This window comes from Neoarius graeffei, chromosome 13 (assembly GCF_027579695.1).
Source record: "Neoarius graeffei isolate fNeoGra1 chromosome 13, fNeoGra1.pri, whole genome shotgun sequence".
Classification (NCBI taxonomy): Eukaryota; Metazoa; Chordata; class Actinopteri; order Siluriformes; family Ariidae; genus Neoarius; species Neoarius graeffei.
This window is the reverse complement of record NC_083581.1, coordinates 44,246,178-44,264,385: the sequence shown is the minus strand read 5'-3', so window position 1 is coordinate 44,264,385 and position 18,208 is coordinate 44,246,178. Positions and strand designations below refer to the sequence as shown.

Genomic DNA, 18,208 nt, shown 5'->3' with positions numbered 1-18,208 from the left:
CCCGCTGACTGACCTCACTAAAAAGGGGGCGCCAGATCCGGTCCAGTGGACGGAGCAGTGCCAGCGGGCTTTCTCTGAGGTAAAGGCTGCACTGTGTGGGGGGCCACTTTTACACTCCCCTGACTTCTCTCTCCCTTTTGTGTTGCAGACCGATGCGTCGGACAGAGGGCTGGGGGCCGTTTTGTCCCAGCAGGTGGAGGGGGAGGACCGCCCGGTCCTGTACATCAGCCGGAAGCTGTCAGTGCGTGAGGGGCGCTACAGCACAATTGAAAAAGAGTGCCTGGCGATTAAGTGGGCGGTCCTCGCCCTCCGTTACTACCTGCTGGGGCGCGCTTTCACTCTCTGTTTGGACCACGCGTCCCTCCAGTGGCTCCACCGCATGAAGGATGCCAACGCGCGGATCACCCGTTGGTATCTGGCACTCCAACCCTTCAACTTCAAGGTGGTCCACAGGCCGGGGGCGCAGATGGTCGTGGCGGACTTCCTCTCCCGTCAAGGGGGGGGGGGGGGGGGGGGGGGGAGTCGGCTGTGGGCCGGACGAGCACCCGGCCTGAGTCGGGCGGTGGGGGTATGTGGCAGCGGGGGCGTGGTCAAGCGCCGGTCTGTGACAGGAGGGTGGAGCCGGGGAAGGTGAGTGGCAGAATCGCGACACCTGAGGATAATTAACCTGTTTGTGTGTGTTTTTTCCCAGTAACCGCTCCCTCTCCTCTCTCTCTGCCTTCTTAAATAGGGAGCGGTTACTGGGAAAAAACACACACAAACAGGTTAATTATCCTCAGGTGTCGCGATTCTGCCACTCACCTTCCCCGGCTCCACCCTCCTGTCACAGACCGGCGCTTGACCACGCCCCCGCTGCCACAAATGTATCATACACAATTCAATAAGTATTTCCAGGATAAATTCTATACAACTGATCGCACCTTTAAAAGGCTGATCGCACCTTTAAAGGCCACCACTCTGCGTTCCACAAGCGGCTGGAACGCCATGTCCGCGCATGCGCAGTGTGCCAATCAGTGTCCGTGCGGAAGGAGGAACTGAGCAGTTTCACTAAAATAAACATCCACCTCTGTCACATCACAGCTGAGGAGCAGCAAGACAAAGAGAAAGACTTTGAATCATGTCTTCACACGGTAAGAGTCGGGTTTTATACTGCACTTAGGAAGAAAGAAAGAGTGTGAGCTGAAAGAAGCGCAGCCCTGTGTAGTGTTTATTCTGTGTCCATGCACACACACACGGCTATTTTCCAGCCTTGAGACTACAACAGAGAGAAAATGCTTCATGATTAATTATTCTAGTTCCCTACACAGGCAGCCTATGTAGTGCACTTTATTTTCTAGCCTGTTTTATTTGTATGGATAGAGGGCTGTATCCTAAATGACCTCCTTCTGAACACTGCATGTTGTGTATAAGCCGTTATTTTATCCCCTACATGTAGTTCACTAGTAAAGGGAATATGAGGACATTTGGGACACACTTTCTTGAAGGCCAGTTTGACAAAAAGCCTTTTGAAGGAGCCAAGATGAAGTGAAACTCTTTATGTTCCTGAAATCTGAAATCCTCTTATTCCAGGAAGTTAAATGATAATAATTCAGATGTTTCAGATTATTATGCGTCTAAATGATTAATCAGAGCTGTCTGGAGTGTAAATGCCTTTCTTTTTCTTCTTTTGTGTGTGTGTGTGTGTGTGTTTCCTCCAGATGACTGGGAGACTAAACTCGAAATCAGGGCGTGTAGTTTTGACGCCAGTCCAGCAGGGGGCGACAAACACAGAGACTGCAGCTCCCCTAATGACTCCACTGTAAACTCCTCTTCATTTCCAGTCCTTTTGTTTATCAGATTAATAGATCTCATACAAAGGACGCAGCTAGGGGGAAATTGTGACCAAGAACAATGAAACATCATTAATTAATTTTTATATCATTATAAATGATTGATGGAGTATCATCAATCTGTCATGTATTTCTAACCTATGTTCTTAGAATTTTTCATTATTTAATATGTACATAAAAATGAACATGCATAGGTAGTGAACCTGCAGAATGTAATTTACATAAATTTCTAATTACATTTCGCTAATGTTGTCCGTATTCTTGCTGTTGCTGGGAATTTTTATTTTCATAGTATAAAGCATTTATAACCAGCTCCTATTGAATAATTACACTGCTAGCATTGTTATAAACTAGTTCACACCAGGGAAGTGTTTAAAAGGATCAGATTTAAAGGTGATTAAAAAACAGTTCATGTGTTAAACATTAACGAGAAGATTTAACCTGAGGAAGTCTGGAAATGATTACAAATTAGGAATAGTTTTTGAAAAGGTCTGAAAATTTATATATATACACACACACTACCATTCAAAAGTTTGGGGTCACCCAGACAATTTTGTGTTTTCCATGAAAAGTCACACTTTTATTTACCACCATAAGTTGTAAAACGAATAGAAAATATAGTCGAGACATTTTTCTGGCCTTTTTGAGCATTTAATCGACCCCACAAATGTGATGCTCCAGAAACCCAATCTGCTCAAAGGAAGGTCAGTTTTATAGCTTCTCTAAAGAGCTCAACTGTTTTCAGCTGTGCTAACATGATTGTACAAGGGTTTTCTAATCATCCATTAGCCTTCTGAGGCAATGAGCAAACACATTGTACCATTAGAACACTGGAGTGAGAGTTGCTGGAAATGGGCCTCTATACACCTATGGAGATATTGCACCAAAAACCACACATTTGCAGCTAGAATAGTCATTTACCACATTAGCAATGTATAGAGTGGATTTCTGATTAGTTTAAAGTGATCTTCATTGAAAAGAACAGTGCTTTTCTTTCAAAAATAAGGACATTTCAAAGTGACCCCAAACTTTTGAACGGTAGTGTGTGTGTGTGTGTGTGTGTGTATATATATATATATATATATATATATATATTTTATTTATTTATTTATTTATTTTTTATTCATGTCATGTTCCTTCACTTCCCTGAAAATTACAATAACCTTTTTGTACATTGTAAATTAATTTACGAGAAAGTCAGAAACATTTTCTCTTTCTGTCTGAAGGGCAAAAGTGAGACATCTACAGAAATCTTTGGCACCGATCCTTTAAGAACCCTGGGAGAAATCCTTGCTTACTGTCAGGTAACAATATTTCTCATTACACCACAATGCTCTTGAATTCTGGACTGTGATCGATCAGAAAGTGTTGATTAATTTTCTATAACAGCAGCTCTGACAATAGTGCAGCTGCAAATCACAGGTTTATATTAATGCACTCGCTCAAATATGTTACCGTTTCTGTAGTAACAGCTCATACACAGGGACATGTACAGCAGACGCTCAACATAAATGGATGTTTTAAAAAATCTGATGTGGTGAAGTTTTCTGTAAGGAGATGTTTATGTAATATTGTATGGAAGGAGTCTCCAGTGTGAGCACTTTGTAAGAGTCAGAGGTAAAGCTGTAAATTTAAGTTTTCCAACATGTTCAGGACGGAGGAGTTTACGCTTTGCAGTTTCTCGGTAAAACTGTAGTGTTTTCTTTTTAGCTCCTCCGGCCGCAATCACACGTCATCCATCCACAATTTACGAAAATCATTACTCCTACTACAGGATTGATCGGATTTCGATCAAACTCGCATACAGTGTTCCCCAGGTGGGTGTGTATAAAAGTTGTCAAGATGGTGGCACCACCTGTCATATTTACGATTTCATGGGCGGCTTGGCCGGTATGAGCTAAAGCCTCATTGAGGCTATTTTATTTGTCTTAATAACCTGAAGGGAGAGGCCGGTGAGAGTTTGTAGCTGCTAAAATGTAAGTGAAAAAAGGAACCAACTTAACATTAAAATGTAACTATAAAAATATGTCGTCTTGGTTTTATAAAAATTATAATTGTCAAGTTGCGGTGGTGTAAGTGGAATAACACATTTCAGGATATTCTTTTATAGGAAAATAATCAACTTCGGAGTGCTAACTGTATAATACGATTGGTGCAACAGAAAAGCATTCTCCCCATCATCTGGAAATTGTGAGTTCGAGTTTCAATGATGCAACAGCCATCCATGGATAGGGGCCCAAGAGAACAAAATTGGCATGGGCTCTCAAGGAGAAAGTGGTCTCTCTCTCTCTCTCTCTCTCTCTCTCTCTCTCACAGTGACACTAAGGCCCTGGTCACACTACTTGCAATGGGTTTGCAAATACTTGACAATGAAAAATTGGTAGCATCACCACCAATCGTGTGATGCACGGCAAATGTTCTCCGAGCTTCGCAAGTTGTTTTTGGTGTGTCTCCGCTTCGTGAGTGGCCAAAAACATCGCTAAAAATTTCAATGCATGCACTGAAATTTGGTGGCGATGTTTTCGTTAGCAAACTAAGCAGCGAATACTCGCAGATGGGTTGGGGAATACTTCCTGAAGCTCAGGGAACCCTTCGTCAAGCCTCTTGAGATGTATTTGTCTTGAATCCATGTCCCCGATGCTCAAGGGAGCCTCATCGACACAGCGGTTCGGCGTAGTGTAACCTTCGCCAAGACTTGAAAAGTGCATTTACGTTTGGGGATCCTTTGGAGCGTGTTGTGCGCGTGCCTGGGACCCAGTTGTTATGGGAAACATCTGATGCTGATTTGAGTACAGTCAGCATGCGCAGATAAGGCCGCTGTTTTCACAGAAACTTTGCAAAGTATTCTGTCAGGTGTGTGGCAGTAGACAGCTCTATGTGCAGGAAGAGTGTTTTATTAGCAGGCGTGATATTTTTACAAAACAAAACATGATGCAAGGTCAGAGTAACAAAACACAAACGAAGCCAAACAGAAAGCAGAGTCATAAAGCAGATTATTTAAGCAGAGTCATAAACATGGCTAGAAACAAACATGACCGTGGTGATGATAATACTTCGCAAAGTCTCTGTGAAAACAGCGTCCTTATTGGTGCATGCTGACTGCGCTCAAATCAGCATCAGGCGTTTCCCATAATGACTGGGTCCCAAGAGTGTGCACAACATGCCCGGTGAGACAGCGCAGCTGCTCAAGCTGTGCCAGACTCAAGCGCGCAAAGGCGTGACAGTCAAGTGTTCGCCTGCTGTGTGACCACAACTTTTATCTCACTTGTACAGCGCAATGCATCGCCACCAAAACGCCTCGTTTTCATCGATAACCTATCGCAAAGCATCGCGAGCTGTCGTGTGACTGTAGCTTAACCAATCATGGGTATCTGTGAGTTCATGCATGAGGAGGTGGGCAGACAGCACTTTCCTCCAAGTGTGTTATGCTGCCCCTGATGTTTCCTGAGCAACAGTTTGAAAAGATGTAGTCAGGTGGCGTCGCGTGCCTCTGAGGAAAACATGTGATGGCCTTTGTCGTCTCTGGTTGGTAGCCGTCGTGTGATGGATTGGGGGGGAAGCTTTCTGAAGGGTGGGAATCAGGGCAAACCCCTCCCCATAAAACTCTATAACATCACTCTTTCTGTTCTATTCCTTACTTGATGTTTGTTGGTTTTTATACTGGGTTATGTTTTCTGCAGGTTATGTACGAGGCCATTCAGAAGCTGGATGAGAAGTTCGAGCTGCTGCAAGCGAGAGTGACGCACATTCAGGAAGATCAGATCCACGTTGAGGAGGATCAGTCAGAGGTAAAACCGGCCACAGAAGATAACGATGCGCCCAATCCTGTTCCACCGGTCAAACTTACAATCTACATTAGTGTGGTTTGAACAGAAATCGCCACCATGTTTTACGTTTTTAGTTTACAAACTACAAAACAACAACAACAACAACAACAAAAAATTCATTAGCTTAAACCTTATAGCTTTCGTTTTCAATCTCGTTGGTGCCGAGCTGAATCGTATCAGGTCAGTAGTGAATTAAAGTTTGTCCACTTGTAAATTATTTAACTGTATGGTTTTTGTATAGTATTGTATACACATTGAGATTGGTGCCGCATCGTCTCGGAGAGGGAAGTTCACACCCCTAAGTCTAACAGCATGTAAGCCGGAGGGTGAACGACAATGTTGGTTCCTATTACATCGTTCCTCGACAAGCACAAAATGTCATGGAATAAATTGAGTTTGTTTGCTATAATGAATGTGGCACACATCACAGATTATTTTAAAAACTTTAAACGTGACATTACATTTTTCTGTCAAAATCTGTTAGCTTATTAGTCCGGGGGATGATCATTGCAGAGATGAGAGGGAGGAGTAGCTTACATACTTCTCCAGATGTTAGTACAGTAGAACAAGGTTGTACAGAAATGTGGTCATGGCAAGCTATTTTTCAACTGAAAAACAAACAGAAGCCGAGCATGAACATGCGAAAGACATGAAAATTTGACAGATGTAGTTAATACTGTGCAGTTAGTCAGTAAACATGTTTGATAGAAGAAAATTAGAATTAAATCAAACAGTACGAAGTGTCAAGAAAATGCATTTTGTGATCTGGTGTCACAAAGAACATTGTAGCTTTGCACTATTCAGTAGCTCGCTAAATGGTTCGAATAGCCTTCTAGTTAACTGGCTGTTGATGTGTTAAGATACAATCGATTAACACAGCCAGCGAAAGTCTGACCGAGGACATGGGAATGCTAAACATGTACGATCTTTGGCTAGAAATAGCTAAAACTTTGCTAACTCTGGGTTAAGCCTCACTCACAACCCGTTGTACATGCTGCTATGGGCGGTCTAAAGTAAAAAATCTGGCAAAACCGTACTTGAGACTTGCGCGACACTTGCGTGTGTTCAGCGCCGTAGAAGGTCGCAGACTGCCTGTGGAGACTTTTGGTCCTGCACATGCAAGTTCTACGGGTCTTGCGACAAATCAAGAACGCATACATTACATAAGGGACTCGTACTCCTCCTTTTGCACGCCTGAACCAAGTCAGTATCGCGGCTAGTAGGGGCTTTTTGCAATGACAGTAAGATGCACGAGTGACGCATGGTCATTGTACAAGTGACATGCCTCAGAAATACTACGCAAGTATTCCACACTTGCTATTTGTGTGGTGCGCAAGACAGAAGTGCATCTCACTTTCTACCCTTATGTGTGGCGTGCACGCGACCTGCACGCGACACAAGGGGCAAGACTCTGGGTGTGTGTGTGTGTGTGTGTGTGTGTGTGTGTGTATATATATATATATATATATATATATATATATATATATATATATATATATATATATATACACACACACACTAGTGCATCTCAAAAAATTAGAATATTGTGAAAAAGTTCAATATTTTCCATCAGTTATTTAAGAAAGTGAAAATGTTATATTATAGACTCATTACACAAACTAAAATGTTTCAAGCATTTTTCTATTTTAATTTTAATCAGTATGGCATACAGTACAAACATAAAAAAAATCTCAAAATATTAGAATATTTCATTTCAAGTTTGAGTAAAACAGTATGAACACAGTGCATCTCTCGGTCTAGTTCAGTACACACAACCACAATCATGGGGAAGACTGCTGACTTGACTGTTGTCCAGAAGATGATCACTGATGCCTTCCACAAGGAGGGTAAGCCACAAAAGGTCATTGCTGAAAAGGGTGGCTGGAAAAGGTGCACAAGCAACAGGGATGGCCGCAGTCTTGAGAGGATTGTCAAGAAAAGTTGATTCAAGGACTTGGGAGAGCTTCACAAGGAGTGGACTGAGGCTGGTGTCAGTGTATCAAGACCCATCACGAACAGACATCTTCAAGAAAGGGGATACAACTTTCGCATTCCTAATATCAAGCTACTCCTGAGCCAGAGACAATGTCAGAAGTGTCTTATCTGGGCTAAGGAGAGAAAGAAATGGACTGCTGCTCAGTGGTCCAAAGTCCTCTTTTCAGATGAAAGTACATTTTGCATTTAATTTGGAAATCATGGTTCTAGAGTCTGGAGGAAGAGTGGAGAGGCACAGAATCCAAGGTGTTTGAAGCCCAGTGTGAAGTTTATACAGTCTGTGATGATTTGGGGTGCCATGTCATCTGCTGGTGTTGGTCTACTGTATTTTATCAAGTCCAAAGTCAACACAGCCATCTACCAGGAGATTTTAGAGCACTTCATGCTTCCATCTGCTGATGAGCTTTTTGGAGATGCTGATTTCCTTTTCCAGCAGGACTTAGCACCTACCCACAGTGCCAAAACTACTACCAAATGGTTTGCTGACCATGATATTACTGTGTTTGATTGGCCAGCCAACTTGCCTGACCTGAACCCCATAAAGAATCTATGGGGTATTGTCAAGAGGAAGATGAGAAACACCCGACCCAAAAATAGAGATATGCTGAAGGCCACTATCAAAGCAACCTGGGCTTCAGTAACACCTCAGCAGTGCCACAGACTGATCACCTCCATGCCACAACGCATTGATACAGTAATTCATGGTAAAGGAGCCCCAACCAAGTATTGAGTGTTTAAATGAATATACTTTTCAGAAGTTGGACATTTCTGTATTGTAAATCCTTTTTTGATTGATCTTAGGGAATATTCTAATAATTTGAGATACTGGATTTCTGATTTTCATGAGCTATAAGCCATAATCATCAAAATTAAAACAAAAAAGGCTTTAAATATTTCACTTTACATGTAATGAATATAGAATATATGAAAGTTTACCTTTTTGAATTAAATTATGAAAAAAAAGGAACTTTTTCATGGTATTCTAATTTTTTGAGATGCACTAGTATATTGGGGAGGAACCAAGGAACCGATCATGTAGTGTGTAGCATTGTAGAAGGGAAGACCACCACCTCATTTGTTGTTTTTGAGTACATGTTAATTTACCATGCAAATGTCAAATAATAAAACATGAGTTTAAGGGAATAACGCATTTTATTACACTGTAAAAAAAAAATCCCAACTAAATAGCCCAACAGTTTGAGCACTGAAACACACTTTGACTCCGAGCTGCTGTCCTGCTCCTGCTGAGTGGTGGGACGGGGTGCCGGGATGTCCTTATCACTGAGCATGGCACAATGGCCTGACAGCGATGATGGGATTGCAATGTCCTCACTTCTGGGCGTCGTTAGCTGAAACGTACATGAAAATCAGCATATATAATATTAATTACATAAGCATATAGATACTGAAATGAATGTTTAAAGCATGTGTATTTACCTGTGAAAATCCCTCTGGCAGGGTGCTGTGCCTACTGCCGGCTTGAAGGCATACTTCTCCCTGTCCGTGCAGGGCTCGCCGGTGCTGCTACCATCATCATCAAATTCTTCCTCCTCCTCCCCCTCTGCTGTTTCAGGCTGGGTTACTTCACTTTTGCTCGCTTATTCTTGGGTCCCATTTTCTAAACTTTAAAACTGAAAATTTTAAAATTTTTCCCACAAAATATCCAGTGTTCTTCAGTCGAAAGACAGATGCAGAACGCTGCAGACACACTGGTTTTATACTCACTCCTGGCTTGCGTCACACGCAAGTTATGAGTGATTGTAACGTGCTAATCACATGCGTCACACACGCTTCACAAGTGCGGCCCGAACTCGTAGCGCAGGAAACTGGTAAAATGCAAGTCACACACACTCCACACTCATTGAACACGCGCTGATCACGTGCGTCAGATATGCGCTTTCCACGGGCTAATGGCGAAATTTTTCCTACGCCTCGAGGAAGTCAGGCGTGCAACCTGTACTTGAGAAGTACTTTGCCCGTAATCCTCCCACAAACTTTCCCCCGGGTCCACCGCGACCCTGCGGCGCGGCTGCGAGCTACCAAACCCTGCGACCCGTGCGTGTCCAAAACACTTACGGCGGGTTGTGAGTGAGGCTTTAAATCTGGTGTGTTAAATCAGTCCTTCCCACTGATAACACTGAAAATAAAATAAACATTATCCAAAAGTCTTGTGAAAAATGTTTGGGAAGTTTCTTATAACGGCTAATCTATTAGCAAGAACACGAACAAGATGTTAATTTTAGCACTTGAAACAGAGTTTTAAACTCCTTCTGTTCTTTCTGAAGATTTACACACTGGATGATCCAGAAACCAACCAGATAAATGACGAATCAGCTGAAACGGCCTACCATGTCGTCCATTACCAAGGTCCTCCCTCGGTTCCTCCATCTCCTGAAGGTTCAAGAACCCTAAACCTTGTTACCTCAGAAAAACCCACGCACCCCTCACCGGCCCCTCAGAACAAGCCCCAACAGTCAGATTCGACCTCCACACCATGTCGAACTGTGAGAGAAATGCTCTTACAGCAGCGGAACGTTCCAGAAGATCATGCCGACACCAACGCTGGACACGCAACATCTCCGCAAACCATGACGGAAATCTTACAGCAGTGCCGCAAAAGTCCTGATCCTCAAACACACAATGCAGCCATGGGTACGTTTCCTGAGCGTTTCTTTGTGACGCAGTGTTGACATTTCTCAAAGTGGCAGACGCCTCTGGAATTTGCTTCGCAGTCGATGATGAGTGTAAGAACAGTGACGTATTTTATTCATACAGAGTCGTTTATTAGCAGCTTATCAACACGTCAGAGGAAAATGTTGTTGTTCCAGACGGTTCTGTGTTTTTCACAGTTGGTGTGCTTTCACAAACTTCAAAATGGTAGAAAACAGAAATTTGGTTCACAGTCAATACCAAGTGTAATGACTATCATAGCTTAATTTTATTTATTAAATAAATCACACTGGGGCGGCACGGTGGTGTAGTGGTTAGCGCTGTCGCCTCACAGCAAGAAGGTCCGGGTTCGAGCCCCGTGGCTGGCGAGGGCCTTTCTGTGCGGAGTTTGCATGTTCTCCCCGTGTCCGCGTGGGTTTCCTCCGGGTGCTCCGGTTTCCCCCACAGTCCAAAGACATGCAGGTTAGGTTAACTGGTGACTCTAAATTGACCGTAGGTGTGAATGTGAGTGTGAATGGTTGTCTGTGTCTATGTGTCAGCCCTGTGATGACCTGGCGACTTGTCCAGGGTGTACCCCGCCTTTCGCCCGTAGTCAGCTGGGATAGGCTCCAGCTTGCCTGTGACCCTGTAGGACAGGATAAAGTGGCTAGAGATAATGAGATGAGAAGAATAATCACACTCTTTCCCGTCCCCCCCTCCAGCAAGCAGCAAGTTCATCATCCCAAGCACCATGTTGATGATGGCCAGTGCGATGACGAGGCCGACGGCAGCCGCTCGCTTCCTCATGCGCAGCCTCTTCTCCCGTCAGGAGCTGCTGCATGGGAGCATTAGAGGATACACGGCTAAAGGATTAAAAAAACTCAATCCAGATAAAATCAGCGCCATACGAGGTGAGAACACTTTTTTTTTGGTCGCTATCCTGATTATAAACGCCTTCATTATTGGGGGGAAATATTGCAAAATAAAATTTTATATGCTCAATAATTAAACAGAAACTGGGTGTTTTAAATAAGCATTGCTTTCTTTAATGATTTAGAAATTCTGTATTTACTTTTCTTGAAACTGCAAAAAAGAAACATAAATCCAAAATCTAGCAAACAGTTTTTTAAAAAGCATCATTACTGCTGTACTGTGCGTTTTGTGAAAATTTGTGTTTTATTGTGAGGATCTCCAGAAATAAGGATCACTCCAGTCAGACAGCATGTCAGCTCCATTCTTTACACATGAATCTAAACGAAACTAATCTTGGTGTCTTTTATTTATATGCCCAACCTGTCCTTACTGACTCTACTACTCACGTGTCATTTTATAAAGGAGTCGACTCACTGAGCCGAATCGCATATGAGCTTTTTTTTTTCCCTTCTTTATTGTAGGTGTAAGCAGTGTAATTATTCCTGCACTGTATCTTGCTCAGAGTCATTTTTGTGAATGAAATCAATCCATCCATCCATTATCTGTAGCCGCTTATCCTGTACAGGGTCGCGGGCAAGCTGGAGCCTATCCCAGCTGACTATGGACGAGAGGTGGGGTACACCCTGGACAAGTCGCCAGATCATCGCAGAGACAAACAACCATTCACACCTACAGTCAATTTAGAGCCACCAGTTAGCCTAACTGACCGCGAGTTGGCATAGTGGTTAGCGTGTCCGCCTCTCGATTGAGAGATCGCGAGTTCTACTCACCGTCGGGTCATACCAAAGACCATCATAAAAATGGTACCTACTGTCGTCTGGCAAGGCACGCTGCGGTTATCAGAGGATTAGCCCGCCACTGTAACCCTAGCTATGTAATCGGTGAGAGGCCGAGGGCTACGGAAACGGAGATCAGCGCCACCCTATACCAGAGATGCCTACCCCAAATTTTGAATTTCAGTATTCTTGAAAACATTTTTCAATATTTTGGAATGACTTTCAGAAACATTAATTTATGCGCATATCCATTATAAAGAGGTGTATATACACCAATATGTTTAACATTTAAATTATTAAAAAGTACTGTTTTGTGTGAATTGAATAAACAAAACCCTACCATGCACTTGTAAATGGTTCAGTGCCTCCCACTCCTCTCATATGGTTATTGCTGGCACAGCTCTAAGATATAATTTAATGTAACACATAGTACCATTCGAAATCAACATGCAGCATGCCATGCAGAAACACAGAGCCATTTGAAATCAGCTTCTATCGGTCTTTGAAGTTAAATAATAACTAGAAAAGAAACACAACAAATCATGCAAAATTAACTTTATAAAGAAAATCAAAACACAACTTTATCAGTTGTTAATAACGTAAAAGTTAACATAGGATTCTTAACAAAAACCATTAATAGATCTAAAGTACCAATTTAAAATACCTGTTGCTGAACCTTCACATATGGGCACCGCTACTGGATCTGATCGAACAGTATGTGTTACAGGATCCACAGTCCGCACAACGAGGGGAAACAGCTTTTCTGGATCATTGCTGCCATTAGTGGATATAGTAAATGGTGAACTTCTCATTAATTTGATCAATCCACCCCTCGTGGCTGTCGCCTTTGAACGCAAGCACCGAAATGCTTTCGCTGTGTCAGAGTCCTTGAAAGTGGTTTTCACTGCAGACGTTATCCTGTCCATGGCACGAATCGGCAAGTTCAACTCCAAGCACAGGTCAACCATCACCGCTTCAGCACGTCACGTTCTGTGTCTTTTCATCCACAGATTTCGTTAAAAACTGCTGGATACCCCCAGATTTACTTTCCGCCTGACTCGCCATTTCAGCATACTCCATATGTTTTTTGGAGTTGACATGCCGCCTGCAGTCATCGCGACCACCATGAGTGATGTTAATGTCAGTTCTACACAGTTTGCAGTGCACGTATCCATTGCCCTTTTGACTGGGTGTAATGCACGACCGTTCTACCGCATATCGTGGGAGGAACACCTGAGACCTGTGTTTCACTTGTCCCGATACTGAGCGTTTCATTTCCACTATTGAGAAGCAGCACCATGCGTGTGTGATGTCGAGCGAAAATAGTCTTGTCCCAATACTGAGCGTTTCATTTCCACTATTGAGAAGCAGCACCATGCGTGTGTGATGTCGAGCGAAAATAGTCTTGTCCCAATACTGAGCGTTTCATTGTGCAAATGTGTGGTATCTGTCGTAAAAATCTATTGTCGTAAAAATAAATAGCCGTGAATCGCGCATGGATTGAAAAAGTCGCTTGGACATTTAAAAACAACTCACTGGAATTTAAGACTTTATAATAATTCCGTACAGAATAACACTGTTTGCCGTAACATTGTATTTACGTAACTTTTCCGTACAAAATACGGCCAATCCGTACTAGTAGGCATCTCTGCTATGCACCACATGGCATGGGAACTTTGATTTGATTTGAATTAACCTAACCTGCATGTCTTTGGACTGTGGGGGAAACCGGAGCACCCGGAGGAAACCCACGTGGACACGGGGAGAACATGCAAACTCCGCACAGAAAGGCCCTCGCCGGCCACGGGGCTCGAACCTGGACCTTCTTGCTGTGAGGCAACAGTGCTAACCACTACACCACCGTGCCGCCCCTGAATGAAATCCAATAAATCCTTTATTAAATTTCTTTGTCTGTCCAGATAGTGAGATGATGAAGCTAAAATGTGATTGTCTCTCATATGTCCTGCCTTAAATATTGCAAAATTTGTTTGGTTTATAACAAAACAGCACTGAGCTGTCTGGGAATTGAAAGCGTTAATTGTTATTGGTGAGCCGAGTCAAATAATCTAACTCTCGCTTTATTTAAAAAAAAAAAAAGCTGGATTTTTTTTTTCGAATCTCATTAGGCAGATACAGTGGGGCAAAAAAGTATTTAGTCAGTCACCAATTGTGCAAGTTCTCCCACTTAAAAAGATGAGAGAGGTCTGTAATTTTCATCATAGGTACACTTCAACTATGAGAGACAGAATGGGGGGAAAGAATCCAGAAAATCACATTGTCTGTCTGATTTTTAAAGAATTTATTTGCAAATTATGGTGGAAAATAAGTATCAAGTCAAGTCAACTTTGTCAAATATGCTATACATGCTCGACATACAGCACAGATGAAATTTCAGTCCTTTCTGACCCACGGTGCAAACAAGCAATGCAATAAATAAAAATAGAATGAAAAAACAAACAAAAACAGCATAAAAATAGAATGAAAAAACAAACAAAAACAGCATAAACACTAGATAAGAACTAGACATAGACTAAACACTGACAATATAAAGTGTAAACACTAGATAAGAACTAGACAAAGATTAAACACTCAAACAGACAATATAAACAGTAGATATGAACTAGACGTAGATTAAACACTCGTGTGTGTGTGTGTGTGTGTGTGTGTGTGTGTGTGTGTATATATACACAGTTGTGTTCACAATTATTCAACCCCCACTGAAATTGTTTTGGCCAGTTTGACATTGATTTTGATCATTTCAGTCATCTTATTTACAATTAAATCAAAGAGGCACTTGTAAATTAGACAAATATAACATTTATAATAAAATGACCACAAATGTCTTTTCTGTGCTCACATCATTATCAGTTTTATTCAACCCCCAAGTGACATTCATTCTTAGTACTTAGTACAACATCCTTTTCCAGTTATAACATCTTTCAAGCATGAAGCATAGCTTGACACAAGTGTCTTGCAGTGACCAACGGGTATCTTAGCCCATTCTTCATGGGCAAAAGCCTCCAGTTCAGTCACATTCTTAGGCTTGCGCGCTGCAACTGCCTTCTTTAGGTCCCACCAGAGGTTCTCAATCGGATTTAAGTCTGGTGAATGCGATGGCCACTCCAGAATGTTCCAGCCCTTCATCTTCAACCATGCTCTAGTGGACTTGGATGTGTGCTTAGGATCATTGTCCTGTTGAAAGGTCCAACGTCTCCCAAGCCGCAGGTTTGTGACAGACTCCATCACATTTTCTTCCAAGATTTCCTGGTACTGAAGAGAATTCATGGTACCCTGCACACGATGAAGCTTCCCTGTACCATTAGAAGCAAAACAGCCCCAAAGCATAATTGACCCCCCGCCATGCTTCACAGTAAGCAAGGTGTTCTTTTCTTCATAGGCCTGGTTCTTCCTCCTCCAAACATAGCGCTGGTCCATGGGCCCAAACAGTTCTAATTTAGTTTCATCAGTCCACAGAACACTTTCCCAAAACTTTTGTGGCTTGTCCACATGACTTTTGGCATACTGCAGTCGACTTTTCTTATTCTTTGGAGTCAGCAAGGGGGTGCGCCTGAGAGTTCTGGCATAGAGGTCGTCATTACGCAGTGTGCACCTTATTGTCTGTGCTGAAACTTCAATGCCCACATCTGACAGATCTTTTTTCAGTTCCTCACCAGTCACACGGGGATTTTTATCCACCTGGCGCTTCAGGTAGCGCACAGCAGTCGCCGTCAGGATCTTCTTTCTGCCACGACCAGGTAGCGTTTCCACTGTGCCCTTTGCCTTGAATTTACAGATGATGCTTCCGATGATGCTTCCGATAGTATCTCTTGGAATGTTTAACATTTTGGAAATCTTCTTATATCCATTGCCATTCTTGTGAAGAGAAATAACCTCTTGTCTTCTGGGACCATTCTCTTGCCTTCACCATGTTTGTCAACACACCAGTAAATGTCTAGAAGGAGCTGAGTATCACAGTCCTTTTAAATCTGCCTAATTGGTGTTTATTATGCTTGATTGATGCTCGTTGACATCCACAGGTGTTTTCAATACCTGATTGAAAACACTTGAATTAACCTCTGTTCCTAAGAGTGGTAGTCTTAAAGGGGTTGAATAATTGTGTCAATGAAGAAATCACAAAAAGGCCATTTAATACTTTATTACAAAAGCAATTGATGTCATTTTAGTTGCATCCTTGTAAGATGTCATTATGAACACAATTACAAATGTACACTGAATTCCCTAAAACCCTTTACAGCATTGGGGGTTGAATAATTTTGAACACAACTGTACATACTAGTGCATCTCAAAAAATTAGAATACCATGAAAAAGTTCCTTTTTTCATAATTTGATTCAAAAAGGTAAACTTTCATATATTCTATATTCATTACATGTAAAGTGAAATATTTAAAGCCTTTTTTTGTTTTAATTTTGATGATTATGGCTTATAGCTCATGAAAATCAGAAATCCAGTATCTCAAATTATTAGAATATTCCCTAAGATCAATCAAAAAAAGGATTTGCAATACAGAAATGTCCAACTTCTGAAAAGTATATTCATTTATACACTCAATACTTGGTTGGGGCTCCTTTACCATGAATTACTGTATGAATGCGGTGTGGCATGGAGGTGATCAGTCTGTGGCACTGCTGAGGTGCTATTGAAGCCCAGGTTGCTTTGATAGTGGCCTTCAGCGTATCTGTATTTTTGGGTCGGGTGTTTCTCATCTTCCTCTTGACAATACCCCATAGATTGTGTATGGGGTTCAGGTCAGGCAAGTTGGCTGGCCAATCAAACACAGTAATATCATGGTCAGCAAACCATTTGGTAGTAGTTTTGGCACTGTGGGTAGGTGCTAAGTCCTGCTGGAAAAGGAAATCAGCATCTCCAAAAAGCTCATCAGCAGATGGAAGCATGAAGTGCTCTAAAATCTCCTGGTAGATGGCTGTGTTGACTTTGGACTTGATAAAATACAGTGGACCAACACCAGCAGCTGACATGGCACCCCAAATCATCACAGACTGTGGAAACTTCACACTGGGCTTCAAACACCTTGGATTCTGTGCCTCTCCACTCTTCCTCCAGACTCTAGAACCGTGATTTCCAAATTAAATGCAAAATGTACTTTCATCTGAAAAGAGGACTTTGGACCACTGAGCAACAGTCCATTTCTTTCTCTCCTTAGCCCAGATAAGACACTTCTGACATTGTCTCTGGCTCAGGAGTAGCTTGATATTAGGAATGCAAAAGTTGTATCCCCTTTCTTGAAGAAGATGTCTGTTCGTGATGGGTCTTGATACACTGACACCAGCCTCAGTCCACTCCTCATGAAGCTCTCGCAAGTTCTTGAATCAACTTTTCTTGACAATCCTCTCAAGACTGCAGCCATCTCTGTTGCTTGTGCACCTTTTCCAGCCACCCTTTTCAGCAATGACCTTTTGTGGCTTGCCCTCCTTGTGGAGTAGTCTGGTTAACACCAGACCATATCACAAGTGAAATATGGTCTGGAATCCGCCTATTGAATTTCTCGTAGGGGAGGTGTGGTTTACGATTGTCAACGGCCATTTATTGGACGTTGCGAATGTCTATCATTTGGCGTATACGTAGCCCATGGCCAATCATGGCAGTTGTACCCGGTGACGTAGTTAGAGCGATGAAGAGGCGAAGAAAGACTGTAACGCCAAACGCTGTTCTTTTTTTAAAACAAACTTTCGCTCTAAACTATTCAGAACAGTGTCTAAAGCTTGATCGAAAGTTTGGTTCGTATCGCTCGCCGCCATGTTAAATGTGATCTGTAAACAGTCCCAAATAAACTACAAGCTTCCATTTGTCGAGTAGTACGCGTCACCGTCTTTCCACCCCTCCCCACTCTCTGATTGGCTCCCTAATTCAGGCGAGCCTTTAGACCAGGGGTGTCAAACCTGATCCATAAAGGGCCGTGTGGCTGCAGGTTTTCATTCCAGCCATGCAGCAGCACCCTGATTTGGCTTATTCAATCAACTGACACACCCACCCTTTAATCAAGGGTGGGTGTGGCTGCAAGTATTTGACTGTGTGAAGACAGTTCAGTTGATTGAATAAGCCAAGTCAGGTGTGCTTCTGCATGGCTGGAATGAAAACCTGCAGCCACAAGGCCCTTTATGGATCAGGTTTGACACCCCTGCTTTAGACCATAGTTTCCATGCTGTCTTTTCAGATCG

The 18,208-nt window shown here is 42.6% G+C and overlaps 1 protein-coding gene across 1 annotated transcript in view; it reads left to right on the top strand.

Annotated features, from left to right (window-relative positions):
- The first annotated feature begins 938 nt into the window (after nucleotides 1-938).
- The window catches only part of LOC132896750 (BEN domain-containing protein 2-like), a 33,842-nt gene continuing 16,572 nt past the window's right edge, over nucleotides 939-18,208 (top strand). Inside the window, exons 1-6 of the mRNA XM_060937793.1 lie at nucleotides 939-1,130; nucleotides 1,698-1,798; nucleotides 3,056-3,133; nucleotides 5,510-5,617; nucleotides 9,937-10,303; nucleotides 11,023-11,211. Coding sequence (XP_060793776.1) covers nucleotides 1,118-1,130; nucleotides 1,698-1,798; nucleotides 3,056-3,133; nucleotides 5,510-5,617; nucleotides 9,937-10,303; nucleotides 11,023-11,211 — 856 coding nt within the window. The 5' untranslated portion in view covers nucleotides 939-1,117. The remainder of the gene's footprint in view (nucleotides 1,131-1,697; nucleotides 1,799-3,055; nucleotides 3,134-5,509; nucleotides 5,618-9,936; nucleotides 10,304-11,022; nucleotides 11,212-18,208) is intronic.